The 20,060-nt window shown below is 48.2% G+C and overlaps 1 protein-coding gene across 2 annotated transcripts in view; it reads left to right on the top strand.

Annotated features, from left to right (window-relative positions):
* SPTBN2 (spectrin beta, non-erythrocytic 2) overlaps nucleotides 1–20,060 on the top strand; it is a 93,616-nt gene that overhangs the window by 69,191 nt on the left and 4,365 nt on the right. For both annotated transcript variants that reach the window (XM_079956271.1, XM_079956272.1), the window contains 20 exons: nucleotides 628–1,384; nucleotides 2,976–3,178; nucleotides 3,827–3,917; nucleotides 4,484–4,630; nucleotides 5,102–5,365; nucleotides 5,580–5,804; nucleotides 6,736–6,825; nucleotides 7,931–8,203; nucleotides 9,161–9,291; nucleotides 9,819–10,023; nucleotides 11,154–11,528; nucleotides 12,005–12,249; nucleotides 12,759–12,897; nucleotides 13,641–13,725; nucleotides 14,175–14,371; nucleotides 15,809–15,948; nucleotides 16,673–16,748; nucleotides 17,233–17,468; nucleotides 18,337–18,510; nucleotides 19,833–19,875. In XM_079956271.1, coding sequence (XP_079812397.1) covers nucleotides 628–1,384; nucleotides 2,976–3,178; nucleotides 3,827–3,917; nucleotides 4,484–4,630; nucleotides 5,102–5,365; nucleotides 5,580–5,804; nucleotides 6,736–6,825; nucleotides 7,931–8,203; nucleotides 9,161–9,291; nucleotides 9,819–10,023; nucleotides 11,154–11,528; nucleotides 12,005–12,249; nucleotides 12,759–12,897; nucleotides 13,641–13,725; nucleotides 14,175–14,371; nucleotides 15,809–15,948; nucleotides 16,673–16,748; nucleotides 17,233–17,468; nucleotides 18,337–18,510; nucleotides 19,833–19,875 — 4,096 coding nt within the window. The remainder of the gene's footprint in view (nucleotides 1–627; nucleotides 1,385–2,975; nucleotides 3,179–3,826; nucleotides 3,918–4,483; nucleotides 4,631–5,101; nucleotides 5,366–5,579; nucleotides 5,805–6,735; nucleotides 6,826–7,930; nucleotides 8,204–9,160; nucleotides 9,292–9,818; nucleotides 10,024–11,153; nucleotides 11,529–12,004; nucleotides 12,250–12,758; nucleotides 12,898–13,640; nucleotides 13,726–14,174; nucleotides 14,372–15,808; nucleotides 15,949–16,672; nucleotides 16,749–17,232; nucleotides 17,469–18,336; nucleotides 18,511–19,832; nucleotides 19,876–20,060) is intronic.

Genomic DNA, 20,060 nt, shown 5'->3' with positions numbered 1-20,060 from the left:
GTTTTTCATTATCTTGTACTTTCTGGTGGGTTGGGTGGACACCTGAACAATGTGGTTGGGGTGGCTGCTGGCGGGGAAAGGGGAATCACCCAATCTCAGCCTAAAGTTAATTTAAGGAAGTTGTCGAAGGAAAGGTTTTCCTCCTCCACCTGCGCCCTATCATCGCACATTGTCCTGGAGGGTTCCTGACCAACCCCCCTCCCGAAAGGCTTTTTGGGGTTGAAGTGGCAGCAGGGAGTAAGAGGGAATGAGAAGCTTTCCTTCCATTGACTTCTGTAAGCTAACTTAGGGTCCAAAGCAGTAGCTATCCATTTCCTGCCTTTTCATGACAGCGTATTTAGCTACCTAAGGCAACTGCTGTCTCACTTTGACTAAGGCTGGGGGCGAGGACTAGATCAGTGGGCCAGATCCTTACCTCCCCTGTGAGCCAACTTTGACCTGCCCACCTGACAAAAGAGGAGGCTGGATTCCTCACATGAGCCAGAGGTTCCCCACCACTGGGCCCTGGACCTGAGTGGGAAATGAAGACGAAATGTTATCTTTCAATATACGAGTTTCACATTAAAAATGGAGGTGGCGGCCATGGCAGAGTTGAACTGGATCTCCCCTCCTTCCCCCTTCTCTCAGGTGGCAGCAGTTCCAAGCCTTGGCCAGCCGCAAGAAGGACGCGTTGACCTCAGCGCTCAGCATCCAGAATTACTACTTGGAGTGCAATGAGATCAAGGCTTGGATGCGGGAGAAAACCAAAGTGATCGAGTCCACCCAAGGCTTGGGCAACGACCTGGCAGGGGTCATGGCCCTGCAGCGCAAGCTGGCGGGCATGGAGCGGGACCTGGAGGCCATCCAGGGCAAAGTGCGGGACTTGCGGGAGGAGGCCACCCGCCTGGCGGACCAGCACCCGGAGCAGGCTCCTGCCATTTTGGACCGCTTGTCCGAAGTCGATGGGACCTGGGATGAGCTACGGGGGACCATGCGCCGACGAGAGGAGTCCCTGGGAGAAGCCAGCAAGCTTCAGGGCTTCTTGAGGGACTTGGACGACTTCCAGGCGTGGCTTCTGCGCACCCAGACGGCCATCGCTTCGGAAGACGTGCCAGCCACCCTGCCGGAGGCAGAGCGCTTGCTGAACCAGCATGAGACCATTCGGAACGAGGTGGAGCACTACAGGGGCGACTACCGGCGCTTGCGGGCCATGGGGGAGGAGGTGACGCAAGGCCACACCGATGCCCAGCACATGTTCCTGCAGCAGCGCCTTCAGGCCCTCGACACCGGCTGGAATGAGCTGGACCAGATGTGGGAGAACCGGCACCAGCTGCTCTCCCAAGCCTACAGCTTCCAGATCTTCCTGAGGGACACCAAGCAGGTGGAAGGGGTGCTCAGCAACCAGGTAAGGCACAGCTGGGGCCCACAGCCTCGGGGGCCAGATGTGGCCCTCCAGAATCCCTCTAAGCCATGGGTAGGCAAGCTAAGGCCCGGGGACCGAATCTGGCCCAATCGCCTTCTAAATCCAGTCCACAGACGGTCCGGGAATCAACGTGTTTTACATGAGTAGAATGTGCCCTTTTATTTAAAAAAGCATCTCTGGGTTATTTGTGGGGCATAGAAATTCGTTCATTTTTCTTTTCAAAATATAATCCGGCCCCTGATAAGGTCTGAGGGACAGTGGACCGGCCCCCTGCTAAAAAAGTTTGCTGACCCCTGCTCTAAGCCACCTCCTCTCTCCCCAGGTCACACCCCTAAGTGGCAAGTTTTTTTACCTTTTATGGCTTTTCTTGGTTGACTGGAATGCGTCTTTGAACTCTGATAATGCCTCCTCTTTGCCTGGATCAGTGTTTCCCAAACTTGAGTCTCCAGCTGTTTTTGGAGTACAACCTCCATCATCCCTAGCTAGCAGGACCAGTGGTCAGGGGTGGTGGGGTTTGTAGTCCAAAAACAGCTGGACACTCAAGTTTGGGAAACATTGGCCTGGATGGAGCAGGGAGAGGGTGTGTGAGTGTGTGTAGAAACTACAACTTTTACCTTTGTTGCTCCGCTCACTTTTGCCTCTGGCCCCACCTACCACTGGCATGCAGTCCCCCTAGAAGGAAATGAGGCTCTAGGGCTGGTAAAGTCTTCCCCACCCCTGAGGTGTAAAGGGTTGTAGGAACAACGATGGTGCCAGCATTGACCCATAACCTTGCAGTGCCAGAAGTTTGGGACCAACTTGGGACATGAACAGTGGTTGAGTAGGCAGGGCTTTTTTCCCCCAGCCGGAACTTGCCAGAACTCAGTTCTGTCACCTTTCAGGTGGGGGCGCCATTGCCATTCTAAGAGAGCAAGGGAGGTGTTCATGGTGAGTCCTGGAACCTTTTTTATAAAGAAAAATAGCACTGCAGTTATTTCCCCAAAGGAGAAAATGCAAGTGGCTACCTTGCATTCTGCGGATTTGAGGAAAAGAGAGATTGGAGGAAGATGTTGCTTCATCCACATTTTTAAGTGAACCACTTTGATTGGCAGAACCAGTGCTATTCCAGGTGCCGTGTAATACTCGTTCTGCATTTGTAAGAAATTGATCTTTTAGTGTGGCAACAGCCACACTTTGCAACTCCCTGCCTATTGACATCAGGCAGGCTCCTTCAGTGTATCATTTTTTATTTCTGTTGAAGACCTTCTTTATTTAGGCATGTAGAATATTGACACATGTTTAAATGATCTCTGGTTGTTGATTTTCATTATTTTTTGAATGTTTTAACTGTTTTTTACTGATATTTTTAAAATTCTTTTTGTAAACTATTTTGAGGTTTCCCCTCTCCTACAGTCAAGCGGTATATAAATTTTATGAAATAATGAAATAAACAATTAGGCTCACAGCCTAGAAGTTCCCCACCTTGGCTCCAGGGCTTATGCAGTCTCCATTTTTCGCCTCTCCTTGTCCAGGGTGTTCTCTGATGATGCTTTCTTGAGATGTTCAACACCCCCCCCCCTTCTTTTTTGGACAGGAATATGTGCTGACTCACACAAGCATGCCTAGCTCCCTCCAAGCTGCTGAGGCTGCCATTAAAAAACATGAGGATTTCATGACCACCATGGAGGCCAACGGGGAGAAGATCAAGGGGCTGGTGGACTCTGGCCGGAAGCTTATCATGGAGGATGGGCTCCACTCTGACAAGATCCAGGAGAAGGTCAATTCCATTGACAGCAGGTGAGGGGGATTACTCTGTGCAGAAACGCTGGTGGATATAATCTGGTTTGGAAAAGGGAGCATGATCTAGCAACTTGGAGCAGGTAATGGGCAGAAGGTCGACGAGGAAGATCTTTGGGTTATTGGCAGTAGATATAGGGAAGAATTTCTGATTCCTGACAGACAGACTGCAATCCAATCCATAAGCTAAGGCTTTGAGCCTTAGATATCACCAGCTGTAAAATAGGACTTGGAAGAGTGCTGGCACCGCTTTCTGTTCCTCAAAGTTGCAAGTAAAATAGCATGTGAGACCTGCAGCAAAATATTGCAGTGTTCAGGGTTCCAGCCTGTCAGCCACCCCATTTTCCAGGATTCCCCCTTCCATTTGCTCATCACCCTTTCCGTCCCCATCCCCCTGTTGATCATTTACTTTCTGCTCAGTTTTTTAAATGCTGTAATCCTCTGTTTTATTCTGCATTGTTCCATTTCGTTATAGCTGTTGTTTTGTGGGCCTTTCTAGTAACACTAGTGTTGAAGGGTGGGCTATATAAATCTGTAAAATAATTGTGGCATTCTCCTTGCTTCCTCTCCCAGGAAAACGGCTGTGGACAGTATTGCCAAGCAGCTCCTTCTGGTTACTTTACGCCTTGTCTTCCCTCTCTCTTCCAGGCATAGGAAAAACCAGCAGGCAGCTCAGGACCTTCTGGCCCGCCTCCGTGACAATCGGGAACTGCAGCATTTTCTGCAAGACTGTCAAGAGGTGAGCAGGATCGCCTTTGACAGATTATGAATGCCCAGCCAATGTGAATTTGATACAAGTTACATTTATTTCTGTGTTGATTTATAAACATAATATATGACAGCCATGGTGGTTTAAAATGGTATCATCGTGCTTCAAATGTATGGTGTGTGATTGTGGCCATAGTGAGCTTGGGGTCAGCATGGGTCCCCCAGCCAGAGAGTCATATTCCCCCACCGCCATTTTAAAAAGGCAGAGCTCAGGACAGCTGTATTCTTTCTCTGGGATCAGAGGCAGCAAGTCCCTGAATGCCAGTTGCTGGGGAACATGAGTGGGAGGGGGCTAATGGCCTTCATTTCCTTCTTGTTGACCTCCCAGGGACACCTAGTGGGCCAGTGGTGGGAAACAGGATGCCATGCTAGGCAAGTCTTCAATTGCATCATCTTATGGCTGGCTCTCCTGCCCACCTACGTTGAGAACTGAGATCTATTTAGGGGAAAGTTTTTTAGCATTAGGTGTTCTTAGGATTGCTGGTTCTCCTTAGGGGACCCTCACCCGATGATGCTCTCTTCCTGTCTTTCCTCCAGCTCACCCTGTGGATCAATGAGAAGATGCTGTCAGCTCAGGACATGTCGTATGATGAAGCCCGGAACCTCCACACCAAGTGGCAGAAGCACCAGGCCTTCATGGCCGAGCTGGCCTCCAACAAGGGCTGGCTGGAGAAGATCCAGAAGGTGGGTCTTCTTACAAAGCCCTGAGCTGGTGCTGAAACCTCTTTGCAGTGACGTTATCAGCCCTGGAAGCCCACTAATTAATAACAGAAGTAGCTGTATAGAAATGCATGTTTTGCACATGCTCAGGGGACCCCTTGGTTTTCATGCCCCGGCTTCTTTATTGGAGAGTTGCTGGGGCCTTGAGCCTGCCTTAAAGCTTGGAAGCAATCTCTGTTAATTCCATGGGTGGTTGTGGTTTCTTCGGTGGTAAGTTAAAGCACTCCCTTCTTCACATAAGCAGGCTGAATCATAGCAGATGATGATGCTGGGGGACCTGTAACAAAATGTTGCAGGGTGGAGTTTTCCTGCTGCTCAGGGGTCCAGTTAATCAGCTATGACCTGTTCCAGGATACCCCATTCCACCTCCACTCACACTTTTCCATTCCGCCCCCTGCAACATTTCCGTCAGCATCTGTGTCCTCCTTTCGGCAGGAGGGAGAGCAGCTGGTATCTGAGAAACCAGAGCTGGAGCCTGTGGTGAGAGCCAAGCTGGACAGCCTGCAGAAGCTCTGGGAGGAGCTGGAATCCAGCACCCAGAGCAAAGCTCAGTGCCTCTTTGACGCCAACCGCGCCGAGCTCTTCACTCAGAGCTGTTCCGCCATGGAGGCCTGGCTGAGCGGCCTTCAGGCCCAGCTGCACTCTGACGACTACGGGAAGGACTTAACCAGCGTCAACATTTTGCTCAAGAAACAGCAGGTGAGTGCGTGCTGGGTGGCAGAGATGAAGGGCTTGGCTGTGGCTCTGATGAATTTCCACCTGCACCAAATGCCTCTTCGGAGGAAAGGGCCAAAATCTGCAGAAGCAGAGGGAGGCTGCTGGGATGAAGTGGTAATGATGTTGCCGGCATTTGCAGAGCTGCAACACCCCACGATCCTTCTGCATTCCCAACACCTTCTTTCTCCACTCCCAGATGCTGGAAAATCAGATGGACGTGCGGGAGAAGGAGGTGGAGGGCCTCAAAGCCCAAGCGCTGGCCCTCAGCCCGGAGGACTCCAACACCGTGGAGGTGGATGGCAAACTGCAGGCAGTGGAAGACAGGTTTGCAGAGCTGCGGGCACCACTCAGGGAGCGCTGCGAGAAGCTGCTGGCCTCCAAGGAGGAGCACCAGTTCAACCGCGACCTGGAGGATGAAATTGTGAGTCAGGGGAGGGATCAGAGGAGAGGGAGAGCCGCTGTTCAGGGAGCCAGGGTTTCAGGGAAATGAGCACTACTGAGTAGGGAGAAGCAACCTGTTTCAGGCAGCGCTATCAGATAGATGACTGCACCTGAATGGCACACCCAGACTTTATAAAGGGTTGGAGCTAGTGGAAGAGGGGGGCCCATTTGGGCTCCATTGCAGGCACCAGAATGTCTTAGGACGCCAGAGACTTTATGCTGCTTTTATGTAATTTTTATAAAATGTATATTTTCAGGATATCTGAATAGTTTATTGCTCTTTGGCCAACCAGGCCTAATGCATAAACACACTCATGCTACAGACAGTTACCATTTTGTGCACGTTTGATTGTTCCAGGATGGCTGGCGCATGTGCCGTTTTATGTCCTGGAAAGGGATGGGGCAGGTTTATTCTCATGATGACCTGGAATGCAACCCCAGTGCAAATGGGAAGTTGCCTGTAATATGCATTTCACAGAGCCAAAATAAGCATCAACATAAGTATATGCAGAAAACATTGCCATTTTTTAAAATTATTTTTTTAAAAACCTGCTTATAAGCATTCCCTCACAAATGCAGGGTGGTGAATTTATTTACACCTGTGCGATCTTCATGTGCAGTCAATAGTTTTCACTTCTCCATAGCCTTTGAATTGCTTAACAAATTTTCTGGTTTTATATGTATATTTTATGTTGTTGCGTCCTTTATCTTCATATATTGTATACCACCCTGGAATATATATATTTTAAATTTAACTGGTGGGATATTGTGTGTGATTTATTTATTTTAAATAACAACCCTCGTCCCGCCCCCCCTCAAATGAGCAGTAAGATGACTCTTGCCCTGCTGAGTTTTTCTGCTATGGAGCCTCTTGGCATTTCTTAACCTTTTTCTCGCCTTGTGTCCTGCAGTTGTGGGTGAAGGAGCGGATGCCCATGGCAGTCTCCACTGACCATGGCAAAGATCTTCCCACTGTCCAACTACTGATCAAGAAAAACCAGGTAAGGCTTAGTTGGGTGTGGTGGTTTCTCTGCAGAGGCTCCCCCTTTGTGGGATGCTCTCCCCAGGGTCTGGTGCCTTCACTGTATATTTTTAGGCAGGAGGCAGAAATGTTCCTCTTCCACCAGGCCTTTGGCTGATGAATATTCTACAGCCTTTTAAATGTGCCTGTGGGAAGTGGGGGGTTATTGTTTTGCTGTTTTGTTTAGCCCATTTCCTTGTTTTCATCTTGTGTTTTATTCTGCGAAACGCCCCCCCCCCCCGAGATCTTACGATAAAGCGTGGTATGTAAATCTAATAAAATTAATAAGTAAGTGAAATAAGAAAGGGTGACAAACATCTCTTTTTTATATATAAGATATTTATTGAAATTTTCCAGAATAATACATTATAAAACAACAAAAAAGAAACAACAAAAAGAAAAAAAGAAAAAAAAGAAAAAATATAAAAACAACTAAAAAACACATAAAATTTCCCTTTACCTATTTTCTTTTAACTTATTTTCCGGACCTCCTCATACCTCCCTTTCTTATATTCCAATTTAAATTATAAATTCAGCAAATCCTCACCATTAGTTTTTACTTAATTCAAAACCTTATTTTCCATATCTCTTAAAGCATTACAGCTGGAAACCACTTAATTTCTGTCCAACATCATTCTAACATTCATTAATTTTACAATATTTCTGCAAATAATCTTTAAACTTCTTCCAATTTTCTTCCGCCGACAAACATCTCTTTCCACTTTCTCTGCACATCACCATTCTGAATTTTACATGCCTTTGTCATATCACACACACCCTTGCTCAAAAGAACGCCAAGATGAGCCCTGCTGGATCAGGCTGAACACCCAACTAGCCCAGCTTCCTGTTCTCACAGTGGTCAACCAGATACCCATCATGAGAAGCTTGGGCACACTGCGTCTAGTGGCGGAGGGAGAACATAGCCGTCGAGGCCAGTGGCCACTGATAGCCTTCTCTGCTCCAGGAATTTGACTAATCCTTTCCTAAAGCTATCCGAGTCGGTGGCCATCGCTACCTCTTTGGGGGAGCGAATTCCAGAGTTTTAACCGTGCACTCTTCTTCTTCCCTCTTCTTGACACTTCCAGACCCTGCAGAAGGAGATCCAGGGCCACCAGCCACGAATCAATGACATCCTAGGGAGGTGGCAGGGGCTGGCATGCAGCGGCCTGGAAGCGGAGCTGCAGGGGCGTGTGGAGGCTTTGCAGGAGATGTGGCAGGAGCTGCAGAGCCAGGTGGAGCAGCGGCACGGGCGCCTGGAGCAAGCGCAGATGGCCCAACAGTTCTACTTCGATGTTGCGGAGGCTGAGGCCTGGATGGGCGAACAAGAGCTGCACATGATATTAGAGGAGAAGGCCAAGGTCTGTGTTATTTTTTTGCCTGTGTTAATTCATAAACCCATTCTGTCCTAGTTCTGCATTAAAAAAAAAACCCAAACCAAAACATGCAAAAATACTCATTCATTTAAAGGAGCATTTCTGGATGTATTTTAACTAAGAAACTTTAAAAAAATATTTTTTGGAGCCAAAAACTGCATTGCAAAATTCTAATACACATATTAGCTGGGGAAAGTGCAGATCATGCTGGCTCATACTGGAATTCGCAAAATACTTAATTTCTCTAGCATTCTTTCCTGGGCCTAGCATTTCAGAAGAGAAGTGCCCTTCTCGCTAATCCTAGATCTGTGAGAATTCATTTGGTAGCATTCAAAAATGCACTCTGCAAATCTCTTCTTTATCGCATCACACATTCCAAGGTTGCATGCTGAAAACGAGTGAGTGGGGGAGGGGAAAGCCTGAGAACTGTGCTTAACTCCTCTCCCACTAGAGACAAATCTGCTCTGGGGTTGTCCTTTATGATTAGTAAGAATAGTTCTAGGACTTGCCAGAAGTCACATTTCTCTCTGATTGAAAGTTCTGTCTCCTTTCAACCCCAGATATACACAGGCTGGTTGTAGTTGTTCAGCAGTGGGGAGAAAGGCACTCTGCACAGTCCCAGATGAAGCCCTCTTTCACATAAACCAGCGGTTCTCAACCTGTGGGTCCCCAGATGTTGTTGGACTACAACTCCCATCATCCCTGAGCTCTGGCCTTGCTAGCTAGGGGTGATGGGAGTTGTAGTTCAACAACATCTGGGGACCCACAGGTTGAGAAAGGCTGACATAAACATTTTGGGACTGAATCCTGATGTGAAATAACAGGTCTCAATCCTAGTTCAATTTTTAATGTCGCCTACCCCATCCTCTTTACCCCTGCTTCTGTTTCCGAAGGGGTGGGGGGAAGCAAACAAACAGGAACACACTTCTTTCTTTTCACCAGGATGAACTGATTGCTCAGGCCATGGTGAAAAAACATCTGGTGATGGAGCAGGCTCTGGAAGACTATGCCCAGACCATCCACCAGCTCTCCATCCAGAGCCGTGATATGGTAAACAACGGGCATCCCGAGAGGTAAGGAAGCCCACCATTCCCCTACCAAGACAGTTGGGGAGCTTCTCCCCACATGCCCAATCAAGTTCCCTGCTGTGGCCCAAGTCCTGTTTTGGATGTCATTATACCCCTCTTTCTCCTGGAGATCTCAGGGCACGCACCTGTTGTGTGAATCAGTTTACCAGCTTATTACACCACTCTTTTGTGGGGGGAGAAGCCAATCAGGGAGCCTGGGGTTCCATGCAAAATGATGACAGCTGGTGGGCCAGCCAGCACTGGTCAGGGCTTTTGAGACCTGATATCCTTGGCCCCAGTCCTGTTGGGATGTCATTTCTTAGAGGTCTCAGGGCATGCACCTATAGTGTGAACCAGTTTACCAGCTTATTGCACCACTCTTTTGTAGGGGTGGAAGCCAATCAGGGAGCCTGGGGTTCCATGCAAAACGATGACAGCTGGTGGGCCAGCCAGCACTGGTCAGGGCTTTGGAGACCTGAATTCCATGGCATCCGTGGATGATGTCTGTCCCTCTCTCTTTCCCTTTCCTGCAGTGAACGGATCAATCTCCGGCAGGGCCAAGTGGACAAGCTCTATGCCAGCCTGAAGGACTTGGCTGAGGAGCGCCGGGCCAAGCTGCAGGAACAGCTCCGCCTCTGCCAGCTGAAGAGGGAAGTGGACGACCTCGAGCAGTGGATCTCGGAGCGCGAGGTGGTGGCTGCTTCTCATGAGCTTGGACAGGACTACGAACATGTCACGGTGGGTCTCCCCCTCCCAAGGGATCCCTAACATACCCAGAGGCAGGAAGCACCCCTCCAGATCTCTATACCTCCTTCACTGAGGTGGCTGGAAGGTGAACAGGGCACCCAAGTGATCCTAGTTCTGCACCAGGAAACCCCATATCAATGCTGCATTATTTGCCCTTTTGCATGCATAGCAGGTTCTCTTCCACTGAGCTACATCCCTTCCCAGTAAGATTCCAGTCATCGTGGTCCTGAATAAAGGGCTGATTTAAATAGGAACAGAGGGAACTGCCTGCTGTGGAGTCAGATTATTTGTCCAACTATCCACTGTTATGTCTTCTGATAGCAACTCTCCAAGGTCTCAGATAGAGAAAAGTCTCTCTGATCCCCTACTTCTTGTGATCGTTTTAATTGGACATATCTAGAACTGAACCAGGAACCTTCTGTGTGCAAAGCGGGTGCTCTACCTCTGTGCTATTATCCCTCTGCCTTTTTTTGCCCTTTTGCCCTTCACACTCTTGTTTGTTTCCCACCGTTGTGCCAGGAGCTGGAGTCAGGAGCAGGTAGGTCAGCAATAAAACACCCTGTGTCAGAGAATTCAACTCTTTGTTCAAAGAAACCAAAACAGTGCAGGCCTAGTGATCGCAGCAACTCTTTCTGTCTAGTAGGTCTTGCCCCAGTGAGGCAATTGCCTTCCTACTGCTCTAAGGCTGCTCCTCCCCTGGGTCCTTCCCCGGCAATCTGAGGATCCCTTGTCTTGTCTCTCTTTGCTCCACCCTCTTCATTCCTCTCTATGTTCTGGGAGACCAGGCGGGAGCAGAGCTAGTTGCAGCAAGAAGGGGAGACTCCCTGGCAGCCTGCATCATCTCTGCCTCTTGGCCCCTCTCCTCTCCAGCCTCCACTTCTGCCTCTGATTCTGGACTGCTCTCAGCCACAGACTCTTCCTGCCCACCAAGCTACCTCTTCAGCTTCTGACACCTGCTGCTCCCAGTCTCCCACTTTTCCCTCTGACCACTCATCATTGTCTGACCACCAATCCCTTGGCTCTGAGCCTGGGGTTCCCCAGCTGGTGCCTCCCATTACTCCTCTGCATGAAGCCACTCCATGACAATTGGGACCTTTGCAGTGCTCTCTTCTTCCCTACAGATGCTGCGGGATAAGTTCCGGGAATTCTCACGTGACACCAGCACTATCGGTCAAGAGCGGGTGGACGCCGTCAACCGGCTGGCGGATGAGATGATCTCTGCCGGCCACTCCGAAAACGCTACCATCGCCGAGTGGAAGGACAGCCTGAACGAGGCCTGGGCCGACCTCCTGGAACTCATCGACACCCGGAGCCAGATGCTGGCGGCGTCCTATGAGCTGCACCGTTTCTACCACGACGCCCGTGAGACCCTTAGCCAGGTCCAGAATAAGCAGAAGCAGCTGCCCGATGAAGTGGGCCGGGACCTCAACACGGCGGAGGCCATGCAGCGGATGCACAGCGCATACGAGCACGACATCCAGGCGCTCAGTACCCAGGTGCACTTGGGGGACTGGGAAAGGGAATAAAATCAGTGCAAGGTCCAGACTCTGCCTACTGAGGGGGCAGAAGCCAAGCGGAGGAGCATCAGGAGAATAGTGGAGCAGTCTCCAATGAGCTTTTACGTTTTAATGCTTGTGTAACTTTTTTTATATACTTGTAAACCACTATTTCTTTAAATTTTTTGACAAAAAAAATCACATATCAAGAAATTTTTTTTGAACAAAATTTCAACAAAATTGTTTCTTGAGTAATTGCTGATTAGGAAATTACACGTTTTAACCAAAAATCTGGAGATCAATTTGTACTAAGTATCGCTTTAACCTTGTTTTTACAAGAAAAGTCTCTCCCAACTCCAGTGGTCAAAATGCAAACATCATTTGCCCTGCCTTGATCAAGGGCCTCGGTGAGAGCATCTGGGACACTCTTGATGGTGAGGGACCCTGACTCACCTGTGGCTCATTTGGCTTGGCAGGTGAAGCAGGTGCAGGACGATGCGGCACGGCTGCAGAAGGCTTATGCCGGCGAGAAGGCAGACGACATCCGGAGGCATGAGCAGTCTGTTAGTGAGGCCTGGTCTGACCTGCTCAGCAGCAGCAGTGGCCGCCGGCACCTCCTCCTTGACACTGTTGACAAGTTCCGCTTCTTCCGCATGGTGCGTGACCTCCTACTGTGGATGGATGATGTCAACCTCCAGATAGATGCCCAGGAAAAGCCCAGGTAAGGGGCAATAGGAGCAGGTCTCTATAGGTGGCAGGTCTAGTCCCTAACTCACCCAGGCCACATTCACATCATACATTTAAAACACTGCGGTGCCACTTTGAGCAGTCATGGCTCCCCCCCCAAAGAATTCTGGGAACTGTAGTCCATTAAGGGTTCTGAGAAGTGTTAGGAGAACCCCATTCCCCTCTGAGTGGTCCCAGAGATCCCTGTGAAGACAGATTCTTTGTTAAACCACTCTGGGAATTGCAGCTCTGTAAGGGGAATAGGGGCCTTCTAACAACTCTCGGCGCTCTGAACAGCTCCCAGAATTCTTGGGGGAAACTGTAAGTGTTTTAAGTAGTGTGAATGTGTCCATCCTTGGATGTGTCCTTGTGGAATGATGTGCTAGGACCAGACTGGGCCTTTGGGTGTCTCGTCCTGCCCTCCAGCTCCCCACTTCTTGCTCTGCTTAAACGTGATTTCTAGGGGAAAGCCTAGTAGCCAGCCTTTCCTACATTCCCCCACAGGGACGTCTCGGCAGCAGACTTGGTCATCAAGAACCACCAAGGGATCAAGGCTGAAGTTGAGGCCCGGACAGACAGCTTCAATGCCTGCATCGCCATTGGCAACGACTTGTTGGCCAAAGGACACTATGCCTCTGACAAGGTGAGAAGGCCTCCCCTGAACTGATGCAGCTATTGCTTGTTTTGCAGGAAAGGTGTACTGATTTTGGAGTTATGCACTTTTTAAAGCTCAGGTATGGTTGTTTTTTTCCAGTTTAAGATAGGCAAGGTAAGTCCCTCATGCCTTTAAATGAAACAAAAAGAGCCTTATGAAGAGATGCAGCAAGAGATCAGGGCTCAGTTTTGGCTGAGCCTTGCATCACAGCTGGATGATAAGCTTTCCCCTCCTGAGATGTTCTGCAGCCACACAATCGTTTAAGATCAGGGACATTTTCCCTCTATTGTCAGCTGCCTAGGTCAAGCTATTTGTCCATCTAGCCCACCACTGTCTACCTCAGGCATGGGCAAACTCGGCCCTCCATATATTTTTGGGACTACAACTCCCATCATCCCTGACCACTGGTCCTGTTAGCTAGGGATGATAGGAGTTGTAGTCCCAAAACATATGGAGGGCCAAGTTTGCCTATGCCTGGTCTACCTGGAGATGCCACAAATTAACAAACCTTTGCATGCAAAACAGGTGCTCAGCCAATAAGCTCTAACCCTTCCCCTAGAAATAAAGTAAGATACTAGTCCTCATGGTAGAGAGTTACACAGGTGTTTACAGCTGTGTATGTACAGCTTGATGTAGATTGCCCCAATGTTCAGATTAATTGGGACGACTCTGGATTACTATTTCCCCCCAGCTAAGCTCCCTCTGCATCTCTCTGCTTTTGTTTTGCTCAGATTGCAGAGAAGTTGACCCAGCTGCAGGACCGACGCAAGGAGATCAATGACAAATGGCGGGAGAAAATGGACTGGTTACAAATTGGTAAGTGGGTAAGGGTGTGTGGGCCTGAGGACTCTGGGAGTGGGGCTTCAGAGGGCTAGAGTTCATTTTGGGGCAGGTGTGGCATGTGTGGATGCAGCACACATTATCCCCACAACAACTTTTTCTGAGTAGGTTTTTCTGAGAGGTGGTTACTTTAAACCAAGGGCACCAGCAGAATTTCATGTCTAAGCTCAGGCCTCTGTGGTCCCAAGAGGGAGGTGCTGCTTCAGGCACCATTGCCATTCTCTAAGAGAACCAGGGAGATGTCCTTGGTCAGTTCTGGCACCTCTTTTTCTAGAAAAATAGCACTGCTCACGAGGGAACGTGGCCCTCAGGCTGAAGAAGGTTCACCATCCCTGAACTAAAAGCAAGAACTTGAGGCTCAGGATTTGGGGTCCTCACCACTGACTACTCTCTCTCTCTCCCTTCACCCCTCCCTCTGCCCACAGTCATGGAGGTGCTGATGTTTGGGCGGGATGCTAGCATGGCGGAGGCCTGGCTCTCCAGCCAAGAGCCGATTGTGCGTTCTGCAGAGCTGGGTGGCAACGTGGACGAAGTGGAGAACCTCATCAAGCGCCACGAGGGCTTCCAGAAATCAGTTGCTGCCTGGGAGGAGCGCTTCCTGGCACTGGAGAAGCTCACAACGGTCAGTGGGTGAGATCAGGGAGGGCGGGTCAGGCGAATCCTTGGGAGGCTTGTAGGAAAGGCCCAAGTCAGCTGTTAGCCACTGACCCTTGGCACCAGTCTTCACATTACAGCAGCCTGGTTCTCAGATTCTGCTTCCAGCAAACAGCTCTTCCTAGGCCAATCCTCCGTGAATTTGTCCGGTCCTTTTTGTTGTCCCAAAGGCCCATCTCACAATGAGGGCAATAAGGTGAAGGCAATTGCTTCCTGAATTCCTCAGCTCCAGACCCAGGGGTCAAATGCAGCCCTCCAGGCCCTCCAGGTTTCTGGCTCTCACAACTTTTCCCAGCCACATCCCCTCTCCAGCCCTACTGCATGCCCTGAATGTTTCTGCCTGGCTGGAACATGTCCTTGAACACCTCTTGTAGAAACTAGACTATTGTACAGAGGTAACATTTATATACATTGCTCTACCAAACCTTTGCCTCTGGCCCTGCTGGCCCCTGGCATACGGCCCTCCAAAAGTTGCCTATAAGAGAAGGTTCCTCACCCCTGATGTGTGCACCTGCAGTAGGGTCTGCTGCTATGGACAGACACCATGATCCAAAGGCAACCTCTGCTTTGGCCCTCTTCCTCTTCAAGGAAAGTGCCTCTAGCCAGGACTTGTGCCAGGCATCCCCTTACGCAGAGAGATGTGGTTGCCTCAAGCGGCTGACTTTGTGTATTTGGCAAGCAGGACTTTGTGTATTTGGCAAGCAGGACTTTTTTTTTCAGCCAGAACTCTCTGAGCTGGCATCCTAGACCCCTTCCAAAGTGGCTGAAGTTGAAGCACACCAGGCAGAGCACTTCCCCTTTGGCCTGTGTTCTTACAAATCACAACTCCCCACTTCCTTTCTCCTCCATCTGTGTTGGAGCCTGCCAGCCCAAGCCTGATCCTGACATGGAGCCCATGATTTCTCTTCATGTTTTCTTAAAACTTCTGTCATGACCAAACTAGACATCTCATAGAACAGAATCAGAGAATTGTGGAACTGTAGAGTTGGAAGGGACCCCAAGGGTAATCCAGTCCAACCCCCTGCAATGCAGAAATCTCGCTAAATAAGTCATTAGAAAACATGTCCACACCCCCTTGTTTAAACTGGCATGCCTTCTAACTTTGGCTCTTATCACCTCCCACATGACTCATGTAGCTCCATGCCTTTACCCTGGCCTTCGATACTAGAGATATTTTTCAGACGCGCCCTATCCTTCTGATGGTAATTTGTTTTAAAGGAGTTTAATGTTTCCTTTCTACAATGTAACCCTTCCTGGGACCTTAATGATGAAAGGTGGACAAGAAATACGAGTACATCAATAAAATGGTCTCCTTACCTAAACTGAAAAGAAAGAAAAAAAAGGACCCAACATTAGCTTATTTTTGACAACCTTGTTCCATCAGTTTTTTCTTCTTTTCCGCCAGCTGGAAGAGAATGAACGTCGCCGACGTGAGCAGGAGGAAGCGAGGAAAAAGAGGCCCCTGACTCCGCCTGTGCCAGAACCCACAGCCACGATGCCACAGAACCAACATCTGGAAATGCCACATGCTCCCAGTGATGCCCGGTGAGAGTTGTTTCAGGGGAAGAAGGACATTTGGAGTGGAAAAAGCAGGCAGAAGGCTGTGACTGATTCAGTACAGAAGAAAAGTAGAATGCAAAATTAAATCTACTCCACAACCATTGTTCTAAAACCTAAAACTATTTTTAAGAATTAGGAGGAAAGTGTGTTTGTGTGTGTTTATCGTGAAAATTACATTTGCAGGAACTGGGGAAAGAGGAGAGAAGAAAAGGCTGTTAAAGGAAATGGTTGATTACCCACCTGAATATTTAATGGAAAGATAAATCGGGTGGGTGGGGAAAGATGTTTTGTTTTGTTTTGTTTTGTTTTGTTTTGTTTTGTTTTGTTTTGTTTTGTTTTGTTTTGTTTTGTTTTGTTTATTTCGAGGTTGGATAGCCCTTCCAATTCCCCTGCAATTCTATGATGAGAGATTCAGGTCAGCATGCATAGGTTTCAATAAAATTGCACACAGTACGAAAGGACAATAACAGTATTATAGAGCAGGAATCAGAAAAGAAACATCGTCAAACTATTGTGCCTTCTCTGTAGAGGCACGCACTCCCTCTGAGCCCCCCAAAAGACAAGCATTTGCAAAATGCTGGCAGCAAGCCATAGAGTTGTAGCCGCAAAATGCAACATGGGAGATAAAGAGGTGAGAGTCTCTCCACAGATGTACTGTGACCTGGTGTGCTTGAACTTCAGCACAGACTCACACACCTGTCTTCCCCAGGAGTCCTGGAGAGCGAGGCTTGTCGCTGGAGTTACCATCTCTGAATGGGATTGACCCTGATTCCGAGTCCCCACAGGTGAGGCCTGGATACTAAGGAGTGACGACTGGGGGCGGGATTGGGAGACACAGAGGTGATTGGTTGGCGAGTAAGGCCGGAGGTGGAATCCTAGAACTAGAAGGAGAAAGAGAACACAGGATCTCTTAGCGGTGTGGCACTTTGGTTAGAATGTCAGGCTAGGACTCGAGAGATGCCGGGCAAAGTCAGGAAGTTTAATGGGTGAATTGGGCCAGTCATCAATGTAACCTACTTCATAGGGTTGTTCTGAAGATAAAACTGGGGAAGGTGGAGAAAAGTATAAAGCTTGGTGGGATATAAATTGAATAAATAAATACCAATAAATTGTCCAAGTCCCAAGCTGCCCCTTATACCTACTACTATCCCCCCTTCCCGCCAAACCCCTATGCCAATGCAGATGCACTGAACTACAACAGGATACAACAACTAAAAAGGGTGAGTGTGTTTTTAGAACCCCTAACTCAGCACCTCCTGTCTCTTGCAGATTTCAGAGACATCTGGTACGGTAAACGGGTCACGAATGGATTCCTTGTCCAAGGGGAAGGAGCCCAGCCCAACCCCATCACCTCAGCTCCATTCCAAACCGCCTGCCCACAGCGATCCCACTCAGTTGGCCACACTGGCCCCGCGCACACCAGACCCCTTGGCCTCAGAGCAGATGGAAGGGATGTTGTGTCGGAAGCAGGAAATGGAGTCACACGGCAAAAAGGCAGCCAACAGGTGAGCTCTGCATGTTTGTGTGTGTGAACCTGGGGTGCTGGATAGGCTTTCCATACGTCAGGAAAATTCTGTACATGTCCTGGTTTTGGGGTGTCAAAATGGCGTTGGGGGAATTTTGTTGAATTGGTAAAATGTCGGGAAAATGTATGGCAGTGTGATGGGAAAAGCTCAACAATTTTTGGGTCTTTCTAAAATAAAGCTCAACAACTTTGTGGGTGTCCAGAATTTTGCTTTTTGAAAGTAAACCCTAGGGTTGGAGAATGATTCTACTTGTGGGCATAAGACAAGGCCATTGAGTAAAATATATCTATCTGCCTATTTCAGCGGCAGAGCATCTGCCTTACATGCAGAAGGTCCCAAGTTCAGTCCCCGACATCTCCAGGTTAGGCTAGGAAGGACCCTGGAGAGTTGCTGCCAGTCAGTGTAGACAATACAGAGCTTGGATGGACCAAAAGGCAGCTTCCTGTGCCCCTATCTAATGATTTCCTATGTGAAACAGTACTGTATCATCATTTTGTTTATTCATTTCAACGTTAGTCTCTAAGTCAGTGTACAGTAATGTTAAAAAGATACGATAAACATAACATCAGTTACAACCAATCATGAAGTCCAAAAACTTTCTCAAAACACTTATTGAAGTAAAATAAAAAGACTTGAATTCAAAGAAGTTGCCACAGTAGTTTTAAGTCCCTAAAATAAAAACATATACACAGGAATAAAGTTTGCAAATCATTCCGGACTTTAACAGACACAACTTCTGCTGCTTCTAGCCCACTGTGGGGAGGGGGAAGCGCAGCTTTGGGTGGCTTGGGAGTGAAGGGGGTCGTTGAGAGATGCTCACAGCTCCTTTCTTTCCCCACCTTGCCAGGTCCTGGCAGAACATCTACTGCATTGTCCGGAAGGGCAGCCTGGGCTTCTACAAGGATAGCAAGAGTGCCAGTCACGGCATCCCGTACCATGGCGAAGTGCCCATCAGCTTGCAAGGGGTGCAGTGCAACGTCGCTCTGGACTACAAGAAGCGCAAGCATGTTTTTAAGCTTGGGTAGGTCAGCAAGGTTCTTTCAGCCAAGTGGCATTGACCACACTTACTTTTATGTTCTCCTTGTTTCTGAATGTACCACTGGATGCTCTCTGCTCCTGCAGCTTAACTGCCGTGACTCACAGCTGTGGATGAGAGGATTTGTCCATTTTGGTTTCCCTCCATTTCTCATTTTTCCAATCTCAGACTCGCTTCTCCACATTTCCACAGCGATTCTTATTTAAAATCTTTGTGAAGATTCTTCAGCATTTTTGTGAGCATTTCTTCTGTACACAACTTTGACCAAAGCACACATATACACAAGGAGTTTCTCCTAATATAAGGCATGCTTTGTATGTTATTTTCGTTAAAAATAATTTGCTTTTATGCACCCTTTCCTCTAATACATGCATTCTTGTGTAAACGTTCTTTGGTGGGAGAACTGCATAGCAAATTTTGGATCAGTGCAGATTTTGAAGGATGGCTGTGCTTTGGTTTTCGTGTTTCAGAAAGTGCAAATCTGAAAAATTCAACATTAAATTTGAACTGAACGGAATGTCTCTCACAGCCCTGGGGGTCATGTGAGCTATGGGGGAATCTTGTTGTAGCTCTCAGCCCTAGGAATCTTCAGAACTGTAGCGAAAGCAGTTGCAGATCAGTTCACAAAATTTTCAGCACCCACCACAGTGCAAAAGTACTGTCCTAACAGCACAGTCCCATGCATGCATTCAAAAGGTGTTAATGTCAGGTAAGCTTGTCTAAAGGTGTTGAGGGGGCAACAGAAAAGAGATCCATTTTAGGCCATTTGGTTTCCCTTTATTGAATAAATGAACATAGAGGAGCATTGCAGGATGGTCCAAACAGTATATGCAGTATATACAGAAATATACAGGGATATCTTTCTTTTTTAGCCATTCATTCATTTGTATTTTCCAGTGAGAAATTTAGTAACATGTAAAAAGGTAACAAAGGGGGAAGACGACACCTAAATATTCAAACTATGCTTTTGACAAATTATTAAGTTTATATTGTATTGTCTTATATTGCACCTTGAATTGCAGTGGGCAGGGGTCCTGTTTCCTGTAAAGAAGGCGGGTGGGTGGTGTTTTTGGTAGTTTATTTGTAGTAATACCTTATGATTGTGTACTGGCTTTTTCTCAATATATATGTTTTTAAAAAAGAAAAGGCAAGCATGTTTAGGACTTTGTGTTTTGCACAAAGTAATGTGACTGTTTTTTAGCCAGATTCCTAGCTCCTGTTAGCAGAGGGATTGGAGTTTGGATATGATCCACAGACAGGAACCAGGGCGAGTCTTACCTTCCTTTTCTCTCTTTCTCTCCTTGCAGGTTAGCGGATGGCAAAGAATTTTTATTCCAGGCCAAGGATGAGGTGAGTAGAGGTCCAATTCTGCAAATCCTGCTTCTAGAGGACAGGTGGCTCCAAGGCCTCCGCCCCCCTCCCCCACCATGAAGCCAAATTGCAGCCCTCATTTCAGCTCCAACTCTTCCTCCTACATTAGCATCTGGAACAGCTTGGTTTGGGAGCTGCTGAACCAGACTGATGGTCCATCTAGC

Source organism: Podarcis cretensis, assembly GCF_951804945.1.
Source record: "Podarcis cretensis genome assembly, chromosome: 16".
Taxonomy (NCBI): domain Eukaryota; kingdom Metazoa; phylum Chordata; class Lepidosauria; order Squamata; family Lacertidae; genus Podarcis; species Podarcis cretensis.
Note: the sequence above shows the minus strand (reverse complement) of the source record. Positions and strands in the feature narration are given on the sequence as shown.